Raw genomic sequence first — 12,788 nt, forward strand, 5'->3', positions numbered from 1 at the left:
ACCAGTGGAGATAAAATTGGGGGCATTTTCTTGTTGCTTTAAAAGAAGCTAATTTTGAGATTTTTAAACTTTGTTAAATAGTTGTAGTTCCTCTTGAATGTCAAAAGAGGAGCTGATGATCCTTATAACACCACTCCATAGGACCAAAGAACTTTAGTTTTTATGAGACTCAGCAGAAATAGAAAAAGAAAGTCCTTGGTGGTGCCTCTTTTGCAAGGTTTTAATAATGTATCTGTTAGTGGAAGGATCAAATGGATTCTCAAATTAGTAGACATCTGAGATTTCAAATCAAGCCAGTCTAATTTATTTTTGGTTTGTTTTTTGCTTCTATACCTCATTTTCAAACTAGTATGGCCTTAGTCTTGTGCTCCTCACTGAGCATGTAAGCTAAGTAGTATTAAAGAAATACTATACTTCACGTCCCTTAGGAACTGGGATTGCCTGCTTCTTACACTTGGGAGAAAGCACTGATTTCTACAACTTGTAAATAAAAAATTGGAACTGAAACAGAGAGGCAGAATGAAGACAAAGTAATAGCCCCTTTGATGTAATGATAAACTTTGGTTGCTCATGATCTACTTGGGTTGAAAATAGAACAGGTTTTCCTGCCCCTACTGAGGTATTATTCTAGGTGTTACAGTTCATGTGAACATCAGTGCCTTTGAATTTCTAGTACATAAGCCACCCTTAGGTCTAGGCATGATGACCAAAGGAAATTTATAAGAAAAACCTTAACAGCAAAAGTCTGTCTCTGTCCCTAGTATCTGTAAATGCTCGAAATGATTTCTCTCTAACAGACATTACTTATCTTTCAGAAAGCAGATATTTTCTTGTTTAAAGGTAACTAATCAGTTGCCATAGACATTTAAGGTTCTAATAAACAAACATTTGCTTTTGATGCAAAATCTGCTTCTGAGTCATGTGTTAGCTCTTCTCTTCCACTGAATGTGTCATTGGCTATTTTTATTTTCTTCCCCATATATTTTATGAAGCTGAAAATCAAAGCTAACAGGGACAAAAAGCAAGTCGCAGCAGGTTGAAAATATCATATCTTAGTATTTTAGACATGTGTCAGCTTGATAACATAGGCACAGCACTAGAGGGATTGCCAGAATGTGACAGTGCACATGGCTTTGAGTTTAGAGAACACGCTTTAAAAAAAGACTGGAAGGCAGCAAGGGCAAGGTAGCCAGACTGTGGGTCTGATTCTGATTTTTCCTGATCTTAAATGCAAAACTGGGGAGACTTACACCAGCTAAGTTAGGCTGGAGAAACTGTCAAGTTTTTAAAGGAAAATTCTACAAGGATACAAAAGTCCAAGTGATGGAAGTGCTGATGTTTAAGATCTGTATATTGCTGTCCACTCATGACAATAATTTATGTAGCCTGAGCATGGTTCAGTCCAATGCATGTGTTAATTCTAAAGGGAAAAGTGATATCCAATGAAAATAATGTCACACCAATGATCCCTGACATTAAAATACTTGACTTTTGTATCCTTCACTTTATTCTCTCTGCATTAGCATATTAGGAATTGTACCTACTTTATAAAAATATGTGATAATATTGCTTCTCACAGCAAGTGAAGATAGCATACAGTACTAAAACCTTAGCAATAACACAGGTTATTTGCACATTTCTGGTAAGTAGCAGTACAGAACCATTTTAAGGTGTTCAACAGCAATTTCCACCTGAATATCAAAGTCTATTAAAACAGTAATTAAATTTACTTTCCTTCATCTTCACCTCATTTCAATAGAAGTATTTCATTTACCCTGCCTTACAGGTAGGCAAATGAACAATATACATACACAATCACAGAAGGAATCAACAGTAGAACTGGGAGTGCCACATCAGAGTTCAGGCTTTTTATTCTTGGCTTAAACAACTGAACTCTCAGCTCTTCCCCTTGCTCAGTGACAAATGTCACAAAAGCTAAAGCCAACAGCCTGCCCTGAGAAAGAAAACAAAAATAAGAACTAACTATTTCTAGTCCCAGATATACACACATAACCTTACTGGGATAAAACAGAGCACAGTGGGACCTTTCACAGCATCTCTTGCACTTGTGTGAGCCCCTTGCCCCTGCAGAAGGCTGGTCACAGGCATAGCAGAGGCTACATCAGGCAAACAGAAGTCACATTCAGTAGGACACAGCAGCTCTATCACAGCCTGGAGGTTCCTGTCCTGATGCCTGGACACTTGATCATTACATTACTCCAGTCCGAAGGTTACCCTGAACTTCATGATGCAGGGGGATAAAACTCCAATTGTTCTGCTCCAATAACCTGCCACTTGTTTTAAAAAATTGGTTTCTTTTGCTGTTCACCTCATAACAGGACTGCTCTGGTCTCTCTGCCAGAGGGCAGTATTACACAAAACTACAAGCTTCTTGATTACAATATAATTTTATAAGCAGTTGCTTTACTTAAGCAATTGCCAAGACAAAGCTTTAGATTCAGTAGGAATTACTAGTTATGAAAAACACAAGAGATCTAAAATCTAAACCAAGCCAGCTTTAAATATTGATTAATTTTCTGTTATAATAAGTACACTCAGTAATCTTTCTCAGAGTTCTCTCTTTTAAAGAAAACTAAACTGAGCATAAATCATTGGTTCCCACTGGTGAAAGAAAAGTGAACTTTTTATCTCTCTGCAAGTACAGGACACATTTCTTGGGTAAGTTAAATGAAGTAATTAAATAATTCCATGTTGGAAACCCGAACATATCCCATCACTTCCCTCTTCTGGTAACTCTTAGCTTGAAAAGGTATTATATCATGGTCCTGTGAGAAAAGTTCACAGATTCCACTGCCTTCTTTTCAGAAGAAACTAATTCCTACAAAACAACTGGAATTTTAGCTAGGCTAAAGGTAAGTGTAAAGTATGTTTTTTGTGATGTTGTGAACATTATCTGTGAACATGTGAGCTGTCTGCCTTTTCCTCCACTAACTTGAGCTGATCCAGAGATGCATTGGGGTACATCAGCATGGCTTCCTGTGCCATTAATGTGGCTAGTACATTCACAAAGAACTGAATTTAGGTACCAGGAAATGAAGCACTGGACAAGCCAAATCATATATTTTCTAGATAGTGTTTCTAGTCTAAGCAGAGGTCTGAAAACTCAGCTTGTTTTCCTCTGCTTTACGCATTATTGCATTTTTATGATGCATATGGCAGAAGACACCCCAGATGTGATTCTGGAATTGTGTTCAAGTTATACAAGCAAACATCAGCAAGCCAGTTTTCACCAGCACCTGTAAGAGGCAGACATCACACCCTGACAGACAGAAGACTGACCCCACAGAGTGAAGACACACTACTCTTAGATATCCTAGGTACATCCTAGATTTTAGTCTGCTAACTACAAAAAAACTATGAACTGTGGATTTTAAAAATACATTCACACAGAAATCCTTTCATCTGCACGTGCACAGTGATATTCCTTTTCCAAGACTTCCTTTCATAAAAAGTCCTAGGTACATCCCATTTAACACACAGCCTGCATCCTCCGAGGCATTGTCTGGTGCCTAAAGCACAGATAGCAGGAATTCTTACTCTAAGACATGAGCAACAAATCCCTTAAGAAGCTGTATAAGAAGCCACTTTAGCATTATGTCAGTAAACCACTTCTAGGAGTGAAATGGTAACAGAGTTTGAAAACTATTGAAAACAGAACAGCTGCAAATTTGGCCTTATGAAGCTCTGTGGACGTCTTGCAACATCCATCGTGAAGCCTCGGGGAGACATTCAGAACATCATTCAAAGCTTGGTGCCTCTTTGTGGACCTCCCTTGGGTAGGTGAGGAAGGGAATAGGGGAAGGGAAGGGATGAGGGATGACAGAGCGCCGAGGAGCTAAACACCAGCTTACGAACAGAGAACAGAATCACATTACAACACTGGACCAATGGACTCCAAGACACAGTGACAAGACAGATGAACACAAACAAGACACAAAATCACTACTGAGAAATAAAAAAAAAGCAAAGAAAACCCATTAAAAAAGTAGATCTATAACTCTGAGGCTGCAAGAAGCAGCCAAGGGTACTGGCATAACTCTTCCAAAAAGAATAAATTATAATATAAATAAAAACTGAAATCAAAACACTATCCCCCCAAATCATACACTACAGACTTGCTCGGTTAGCCTGAATGCATAGCTCTGATGGAACATACGATGGTGTCATCACAGCCCATGCACCGGTTAATGAAGGCCATGGTTAGTTACATCAGCTAAACTACAGCATGCCAGAAAAATGATCTTGCACTGACCCAGAAATAAAAGATACGACAGACACTCTGCATTGCAATAAAATTCTTTTTATGCCATCTGCAGTTTCTAGGGCTCTTTACATTGGAAGAGTTTTTCCTGGGAATATGCAGGGTAAAGGGGAGGGTTTTTTTATTCTGGGTGTTTTTTCCTTTGAACTTTATTAAAAAAAAAAAAAAAAAAAAAAGGAGAACGGGAAAAAACAGGATAGAGACTTTGCAGAAGTTTAAAAAAGTAGGAAAATAAAAATAAAGGAGGGGTAATACTCTTCATTCTTTTGCACACAACTTTCTTGGGATGTCCAAAAATGTGGATTTCTTGAGGATGGCAAGAAAAGATTTTGTTGCCTTTATTGGTTTGCAGATCAATATCTCATTCTTGAGATGATTAAATCATTATTTTGTTGGAAGAACTCCAAAAATATAAATTGAGAAGTACAGCGATGATTTTAAAAATTAAAAAATAGCAGTATGGCACGATTACGAGCCAAAAAAAAAAAAAAAAAGAAAGAAAAATAAAAGAAACTAAAATATCAATCACCAAAAATTCATGCGGCACAAGATGAGGTGAAACGACAGAAAATGTTCTTCAAATATATACAATGTATATATCTATCTATATATACACAGAGTATCTGTGTATATATCGATCGATATACCTGTATAATTTTTTTGTTCTCCCTGCCCCACCCTACCCCGAGGCTAATTGGTAGATGAAATTATCAATTAAAAGTAAAGAAATAAATAAAAGGTTGAAAAAAAATCTAACAAAAAAGAAATTAACGTGCTTTTTTCACCAAGAAATAACAGTATCATGCATCTGTCCACACCAGCGGATGCCAGGGTTAGATGAAGGCATGAATTTCTGTGTAAACATGTGATTGGATGATAGGGGCTACTGCTGATATTGGTCATTTATTACTTTAGCATATAGATATATATGCACACTGTATATATAGTGCATATATAGATAAAATATCCTCATTGGTGGGGCCTTTGGAGCTTATAAAGATAGAAAGACCAATATGCTGAAAACCAATCTCAGTATTCCTAATTAAAAAAAAACCAAAAAAACAAACCCCCAAACCAAAAAGAAAACAAAACTTCCTAAAAGTCATCTGCATGATTGTAAAACTTTCTCATTTGATTATGTTTTGGCTGTAAGATTGTAGCTAGGAAATTCCATCAAACAAGTGATGCTATTACACCCTGGGAAGTGTTGTGGATGAACCCCTGTCCTCTGGGTCCATATGGTATTCACCTTATGAGATGAGAAGTCTATTTCTCTGAGTACTCAGAGGCATATATACAACTGTAAAGGCCATTTTTTATTCACAACATGAAAAATGGGCCAGCATTCCTGCTTGTCAGAGGGAAAGAGGAGGCAACTGAGCACTGGATTGTGAGGGGATGTTCCTGTTAGGAGAACAGTGAAAATTCCCTGGGTGCTTTGGGGAGGTTGATGCAGTTACAGAGGACAACAGAAAAATCAACACTTCTTTTGGTTTCTTCAATGAAGTCTTCACTTCCAATATATTGGTTTTTGTACTGTGCTGGCTGTTTTAGAAGACAGATTATGCTTGTTTTCTGCAAATAAATCTCTGACCCAGGTAGCCTGCAGGTCAATGGCTACAGGCCAGTAAATTACAGATACAGGAAGCATATCTGTTGGATATGTGCCTCCTGTGTGTAAGTGTACAAAACACTACATAACTTCCAATGCAAAGAACTGTATATTTTGGCATATCCACTGCTGTGTCCAGTCCCCCATCAGAAAGGCTTATCAGTCTGATTAGACAATGACAGCCTTAACATGTATGAAGCCTTTTGGGAACCACAGAGTAAATTTCCCTGGGGCGGGGAGGGGGGAAAACCACACACGAAATTGGGGGGCTGACAGGAAGGGAAAACTGGCAACTATACCAGGGAAGAAACACAGGATCTGTCAAGCCAGGGAACATAGACTAAGCCCTATAGATCATATCAAGAGGCTCTATTATGGGCTTCAGACTACCTGATGAGTGCTTGGGTCTCACTGTTTTGAGCAGTCCAAGGAGCAGCTTGGGCTATGATCCCAATCAGCTGCCTGGCCACCAGCATTCAGCCTGCCTGGTGCCAGAGCTCCACTAATGGACATCCTTAACAGGAATGAGGGCAATGGTATGAGGAGACAGCATCAGCTGTCAGCAAAGTGTAATTATCATCCTCAAGGCTTTGAAGCCTCACTAAGATCAGATTGTAAGGGTGGTCCTCATTTCACAGAAAAGAGATAAATGCTTTCTTTCTTCACAGTGCTTCCAAGTCATTCCTTGTCAGAAAAGGTATTTTCCTTACAAATTTTACATTCTCTGAGAGCATCTGAGTTACCAAAAAACCACCACAGAGCTGTGCTCAAAAGCACAGACTGAGGACCTTGGCTTGAGTTTTGAGGAAATTGAATATTTGAGCCTCGGATCTCCTGGGAGCAGACCAGACGACAGTCCTGTACTCATACCAGAGAAAAAGCATCGTGTTTTGGCACAGAAAAAAAGAAGTTTTTTGGCTATGTACTGGCACAAGCAACATTTTCATAGAGATAAAAGAGGATCTTCTCTTGACTCTTAAGTGAATGCTTCTTCAGGGCAGATGAACATGTTTTTTGCCCCCTGAAACATTCAGATTAAGTCTTCTGGGGGATCTAGAGATCTAAGGGTATCTAGGCTTGTCTGCAATAAGATGAATGGGGGGAAATTTCTGTCCCTGAATTTGCAATTATTTCTTTTGCATTACATAAGATACAAGGTGGTTTTGGATCCACAGCTGTCATTGCTGTCACTTAGAATAATTCCTTATGTATACACACATGTCTATAGGTGGTGTCTGTAAGCTACCTCAGTCAGAACAGGTCCAGTGACAGCTCCTGTTTTTTAAATGAAGTTTTTCTACCATAATTCCAAAAGCAATCACCTTTGGAAGGGGGATATAAAGTGTTAGACAGCCTGTTACAGTGAGTGTTTCAAGCCAGCCTGGAAAATCCTGAAGGGAGCAGAGTTAGGGAATCACCTTCTTACTGTCTTTCTTTAAGGAGATGCAAGTGTTGAGATGCAGATCATATGTGCATGAGATTCAGGTCTTAGATTCAACTGTCAGTCAGAGTTTAGTGGCAATAAGACCTTGCCAAATGGTTCTCACATGATATTTAGCCTCAAAGAGGACATGATTTTCAGCCTCTGAGTACACCAAAACCAAAGGCTTCAAAAGGACTCTATGTAGAGTGCTGCCTCTGATTCAGGACCAAGACCAAAGTAATATCTCTAGATACTGGGATTTGATTCTGATCCTTATGAAATCTAAAAACTTCTGATTTGCAGGGAAATATTCTCTGCTGCCCTTGTCTTGGCTATTGCACAGCAGGTTCATAGTGATGTCTATCACATCTCACAGATACAGCAGTGAGTTCAGTAACCTTTACATTACTAGACCATGGCACTGAGGGTGATGGAAGGCCAAATTTGGCAGAATCTCAAGAGCTTTAAAAGCTTCACATTATCAGAGCAACAAAAAGGAGACTCTGCTGGGTTAGGTCATTTAATTTTCAGTCTGCTGTAAAAGGGATCAGGCAAGGCAGAAGGCAGCGACCTGTCACCAGAACAGGATGAAGCAATTTCAAATGAGCCCAATTAAAAAGACAGCCCAACATTAAGTTTTAAAAAAATCTGAAGCCACGCACTAGAAAACACAAGTAAGATAATCTGGATCTTTTCTCTCCACAGTGTACATATTTAAATACCAGATCTTGGCGTGTGGCCAGAATTCTGACTTGGGTGGTGAAGTGTAAAGGCAAACATATCTGCTCAGCCAAGCCAGCAGTACTGGGGTTTGGTAAGCCATCTCAGATTGCTTTAGTGCTCCAGAGCAGAATGGGCTGAGTGAGAGCTTTGATACTGGTTGTATTGCAGACACTGGATGCACTGAGAATCCAGACAATAAGATATAAAAAGAAAATGAGAAGCCCCATAAACCTGCTACTTTTCCTTCTTATTATGATGGAATGAGTTAAGTTTATGCAAAAAAGGACCTGCATATTCCTCCTCCTTCTGGCAATTCTGTACACCAGCACCTCTGAGAGCAGGAAAACTCAAAATCTGGAAGTGCAGATTTCATCAGCAAGGACCATCTGGGAGACTTATTTTTACATATAATCAAGCTAACTTTTATTCTCAATGTCATAGTAATTCCCTAGAAAAGAATCAGATTTCAGTGGCTTATGTGGTTCACCTTCCTATACAAGAGGAGTAGGGTGCATTGAAAGATACTGGGTGAAATTTGCAAGAATGTCTAGTAGTTTAGGAGAATACCTTCAGCAGATTTTCACTGAACCATATTATTTTACACAGCAGATATTCAAACGTCTGTAGCCACTTATATCTACCAATGGTAGTGCTTAGCAGGATTTTCAAATGCAAGTAATTTTTACAAATCCAGTTTGTACCTGTTTGTAGCATTAGATTTCTAACTGTGTCAGGAAGGAGATATTTTTAGTCTGGAAATGTTGCTGTATAGCACTATGAAATTTCATGCTAAACATGCTGTTTTACCAAATTCCTACTCAACTTTGATTTTTCCACTGGCAGCACAAGCTGAAAATATTGCTGTTACAATTTCTAGCTGCTGAAATTATTGTGATTTTTGAAACAAAAATTTACAAGAGGAGGGGTCTGATAAAGACATCAATTTGTCCTTTAATTGAAATATATGGCAATCAGAATATAAATTTTTAAAAAGAAGCCTTCACATGTTAGTGAAGCTTTAATGAAATGACTTCATTCATTTGCATATCAGTTGCAATGATATGCAACCTTTGCCCTTGTAACATGGTCCTATTAATCTCATGCCTCACTTTCATCACAATCACTGTGCTGGCATTTCAGTACTACCTTTATTTTAACTCTCAGTACTCCCCATTGTTTATACTTCACAATCTAGTAATATTTGGACTACTTTTCTTCCAGATGGGGACTAGAAAAACTCATAGAAATCTGTGAAAAAGGAGATGGGAAGTAAGCTGAGCTACTTGTTACCAACAGTCTGTGTCACTGCCTCACTGCCATCACAGGGAAGTCAAGAGTATGGGTGGAAGTTCCCAGCTACAATGCAATGCCAATCTCAGGCTACTGCAGGACAAAGTTCTACTAAAAATGCAGGTACACCACGACAAATTGAAAAGAAATGTGAAAGCACTAGCCTTGGGTGAATTTTTATTATTATTATTGTATTACTCAAATAGCTTCAGGAAATTAGAAACAGAACATTTATAATACTTTCTTGGTATTTTTTGTAAGAAAAGAACTAAAACATCCCAAATAAAACGAAGCAAAAACAAACAAAACAAAGCCAAACAAAAGAACCCCCTCAAACTATTTATATGTTTCACTTTTAAAGACAAAAATTCTAACCAAACTTCCTCTTTTTCTTTTAAATGTACACAGAAATTCGATGATGTCTGTTCTCTATTATAGAAATGCTTAACTCATGGCAAGCCTCAAAAAAGAAGACTTGAAAAAGCCTGTAAGAAATAAAATAGACTGCAGTTGCCTGCTGGATACCACATAATATATCTCACCAGAAAGAAAAGCCATCAATTTATCAAAATGTATCTGAAAGGGAGAAGTTGAGTCAGTTCCACATGGCCAGTCCTTCTGACTCTTTAATGGATACATTTTGAAGCATCACTGCAGATAACAAGGCAAGAATTACTACTAATTTTGTTATGTTAAAATTATATTTTGGTGCTCCCCAATTTCTTTGGGGCCCCAGGAAACAAAATTAGTATAAACACATTACCATGTTAACTGTACTCAAAATCCCATGGACAAATGTATCCCTTAACATCCATCTTCAGAGTAATTAAGAAAGATTAAACATTGCTAATAACTGATTTGTATTTCACTTTTGTTTCTCTTCTGTTTTCAAATGTTCACCATCTCTGCTTGATAAATCTTCATTATTTGTCACTGTCCATATTGATTTTTTTTCCTACTGTGTTAGTAAAGTAACGTCTAGAAATATGTGAACTATTAATTAGCTGGAATCACTTTCAGAAAGTTTGCCTTTCCACGTGAACAACTTTATATAAACCAAATAGTGATGACATATCAGTGTTTTGCTGTTGCCAAGTCCATGGGATCTGATGCTTGGCTGCATAGTTTCTTATTTTATATACAGTGTATATATACGTGAGTGTATATATATATACCTATACACACACATAATACATATATAATTATATATGTATACATTCACACACATATAAGATATATGTATGCATTGTTTTTTGCAAATGAAATCCGAAAGCAAGCAAAACACAACTGACCTGACTTACCTGTACTGGGTTCACAGTCAATGAAATCTTCATCATCACTGGAACATTCAGCTGATGAAACAATGTCATCTGTTGTCTATCATGTGAAGCAAAGGAACAAAAGAAAACAAAAGTAAGAAATTTTTGCAAGTCAAGAAGCTATTACAGAGGCAGCTAAATATCCAAGGAAAACCAATAAGGTTTCACAACTGTAACTTTTAAAATATTTAAATTTTACCAAGCACTCCATATATGCCTGTGTAAATGTGTCCTTCATTGAGTTGGAGTCTCCTGTGGGAGGACCAGTGCTTATTAAGTGCTATTGACTCAGTTGTTGAATATTTCAGGTGTGCACAGGTGCTGTGCACCTGCTGGGCTGTTTAGGGCAGCAAGTGGATCATACTGACGCTGTTGAATGAAGTAAAGTGGGCTACAAAGCCTGCTTGGCTGGCAAACTGCCCTCCAACAACCACTGCAGATGTGCCTGCTGGGAGGAGGCTTGGCTCCTCCATAAGTACTAGTTCATGTAGGGCCAGCCAGAAGGCACTTTTTGAGAGATTTACCATGTAAGGTATGTTCAGACAGAACATGCTTTCTGCAAAGAAAAATACACAAGATACACCCAGATAATACACATCACTCAGACAGGTAGCAGTACTCTGCTGTGCCTGATGCACCACTCTGAGGCAGACACAATTCCTGCTCTGTTAATTCATCTCTTGGGCTGGGAATCTGGTGTTTACCCAGATAGTAAATACCTGTGCAATTCACTTGTTGCATGATGAAGAAGTGCTGCATGTGTCAGATATGCCCAACATGCAACCTCACCTCCTTGCTTAACAAGTGATCAGGGATGTGGATGCAACTAGGTTCATCAGCTGTAAAGCCTGATTATGAAAGGGTTAAACCAAACTGTGACCATTCACAACCACTACAGGTTTCATCACATTCCTTTGCATTTCCAGCTGGTGAGATTTTCTTTTTCTTTTTTTGATTTCCATTTATTTATATTTTTTTCTTTCTGTGTGTGTACCGCTCTAATTAATGAGCAGCATGTACTGCAGTATGTTAGAGAGACGTGTACTGGTGTCTCTTCCCAGCAGCATCTCCTGCCTGTAATTGCTACAATTAGCTGAATTAGTAATGTAGACCATTAGGGAGAGTCTGTGGCAGCCTCTGGACACAGGTTGTAATGTTCCTGTGCACAATACAAAATTACCCCAGCTCAGCAGCTTTGGCTCAACCACGGCTTCTGATGAAACTGCCTCCCCTAACAGCTCCTCCTTGCAGACAGCTGCCTGTTCTGCTGAGCACTAGGATCAGTGGTGTGACTCCTGAAACAAAACAACTGAAATGTTCCTCACCAGGCAGGAAGTGTTGTTGAACTCAGGAGCAGGACAGCTGCACATCAGTACTCTAGGTGAATATTTCAGGGAATCTCATGTCTCCACAAGCCTCTCAAATCCTTATTCTTGAAAAAGACTCTACAGCTTTAAATAAGATCTCTCTTTACATTCTTATGTCTGCTATGGCTGTTTCCAAAATGTTCCCTCTTCCCTTTACAAAAGAGTTCTGAGGATTCTGCCTTTTCTTTAGCCTCCTGTGCTCCCAGCTCTATCGAAATACCTTTGACCCCTGCCAGAACTTCCTTGCTGTCCCCCTCTCTGTTTGTATTTGAGCTAAGAGGACAAAAAGAGAAATAAGAAGTCAGTCAGAAAGATCAGATTGAACCTAATGTTCCTTCAGTCATGATTTTAGTGGCTTAGACTGAGCCAAGAAAGAAAAACCAGATAGGTCAGTTGCAAGTTAAAATTATAGAGTATCTGTAAAAAAACCAGCAATCAAGTATTTTATGTGTCATATCCAGCATATCCAGTCATATCCAGCATGGTCATTTGGCAGTTTTTTGTGGAATGCTATCTTGCAGTAGTTTCCTGCTTAAATACTTTCATTTACAATCTTGCTTCCAGGGGGAGTCAAGATTAAAAGGGACTGAAGGTAATATGTTCGTGCCTTACATGTCAAGGTAATTTTTTTAACATCTTTTTTCAGTCATAGAAAGTAGAAGAATTCTGTTGAAATCCTAGTGACTTCTCTTAAGACAAGCTGGCACTAAAATGTTGTCTGCTCAGTGGGGAGACAACAAAGGAGGAATGCATAAAATAGAAATTTACTTTT

General features: G+C 38.5%; 1 protein-coding gene across 8 annotated transcripts in view; it reads right to left on the reverse strand.

Annotated features, from left to right (window-relative positions):
• Positions 1 to 12,788, reverse strand: part of NRXN3 (neurexin 3) — a gene marked incomplete at both ends in the record, with an annotated part of 894,319 nt that overhangs the window by 24,859 nt on the left and 856,672 nt on the right. For 4 of the 8 annotated variants that reach the window (XM_083864468.1, XM_083864470.1, XM_083864475.1 and 1 more), the window contains one exon: positions 10,632 to 10,707. In XM_083864468.1, the coding sequence (XP_083720594.1) occupies positions 10,632 to 10,707 (76 nt within the window). Of the gene's footprint in view, positions 1 to 10,622; positions 10,708 to 12,788 lie in introns of all 8 variants that reach the window. The other 4 variants (XM_083864472.1, XM_083864471.1, XM_083864469.1 and 1 more) reach the window with 1 other exon arrangement.

The sequence above is a fragment of the Zosterops lateralis genome (assembly GCF_965231275.1).
Source record: "Zosterops lateralis genome assembly, chromosome: 6".
NCBI lineage: Eukaryota > Metazoa > Chordata > Aves > Passeriformes > Zosteropidae > Zosterops > Zosterops lateralis.